At 20.4% G+C, this 1339-nt stretch overlaps 1 protein-coding gene across 1 annotated transcript in view; it reads left to right on the top strand.

The window, feature by feature from the left end:
- The window catches only part of NAEGRDRAFT_76858 (uncharacterized protein), a gene marked incomplete at both ends in the record, with an annotated part of 4173 nt that extends 2841 nt beyond the window's left edge, over window positions 1-1332 (top strand). Inside the window, 2 exons of the mRNA XM_002668185.1 lie at window positions 124-783; window positions 937-1332. Of these exons, the coding sequence (XP_002668231.1) occupies window positions 124-783; window positions 937-1332 (1056 nt within the window). The remainder of the gene's footprint in view (window positions 1-123; window positions 784-936) is intronic.
- Between the last annotated feature and the right edge of the window lie 7 nt (window positions 1333-1339).

Here is a 1339-nt window from a genome sequence, read left to right on the forward strand (position 1 = left end):
ATGATAATAATAATAATATTAATGATATTAATGAAAATAATATTAATGAAAATAATAATGATAATAATAATAATAATAATGATAATAATATTAATAATATTAATAATAATAATAATTCAAAAGTTAAAAGTTTAATTATTGGATCATCTATTACAATAAGTAATTTAGAAGAATTTATTAAAAAACAAATTAAAATATTACCAAAATATCAATCACAAAGTTTAGAATGTATTTTACATCAAACAAAATATTTTGCATCTACACCTATTAGAAATGCAGCATGTTTAGCAGGTAATATTATAACTGCTAGTCCTGCAAGTGATTTAAATCCATTATGGGTTGCATTGGATTGTAATTTAAAAATTATGCAAATGGATGGTCATGTTAAAACTATTCCATTTAAGGAATTTTTTACTGGATATAGACAAGTACAATTAAAAAAGAGTGAATTATTAATACATTTAGAAATACCATTACCACAATTAGATAATAATAATAATACAATACAATTAGTTAAATCATTTAAACAATCTAAAAGAAGAGAAGATGATATTGCCATTGTTACATCTGCTATGAAAATTAAATTATTTAAAAATAATAATTTAAATAATATAAATAATAATAATTTAAATAATATTAATAATAATAATTCTAATTCTAATAATAATAATATAAATAATAATAATATAAATAATAAATATTATATTCAAGATATAAAATTAGTATATGGTGGTATGAATGCATATACAGTATCAGCAGAAAAGACACGTCAATATTTAATAGGTAAAGAATTAAATGATGAAATATTTAATGAATCAATTGAATATTTAATTAAAGATTTACCATTAGCTTCAAATGCACCTGGTGGAATGATTGAATATAGAAAAACACTTTCATTATCTTTTTATTATAAATTTTATTTATTTTTATTAAAAGAATTAAAAATAAGAGAATTAAATCAAGATGAAGAATCAGTTTTATTAAATCATCATTACATTCCAAGAATATATCCAAAAGGTGAACAATTTTATTCAAATACAATTGAAATTGGACAATCTATTGGAAAATCAATTTTACATCAATCATCAAATATTCAAGTAACAGGTGAAGCTAAATATGTAGATGATATACAACCTATATATGGACAATTATATGCAGCATTAGTACAATCAAGTAAACCATTAGCATTAATTAAATCAATTTCATATGATAAAGCATTATCAATGAAAGGTGTAATTGGTTATGTTGATTATAGAGATGTTAAAGGACATAATAGAGTTGGTGCTGTTATACCTGATGATGAAGAATTATTCATTTCATTGAAAACTACTTGTATTGG

The sequence above is a fragment of the Naegleria gruberi genome (assembly GCF_000004985.1).
Source record: "Naegleria gruberi genomic scaffold NAEGRscaffold_520, whole genome shotgun sequence".
In the NCBI taxonomy this organism is placed as follows: domain Eukaryota; phylum Heterolobosea; class Eutetramitea; order Acrasida; family Naegleriidae; genus Naegleria; species Naegleria gruberi.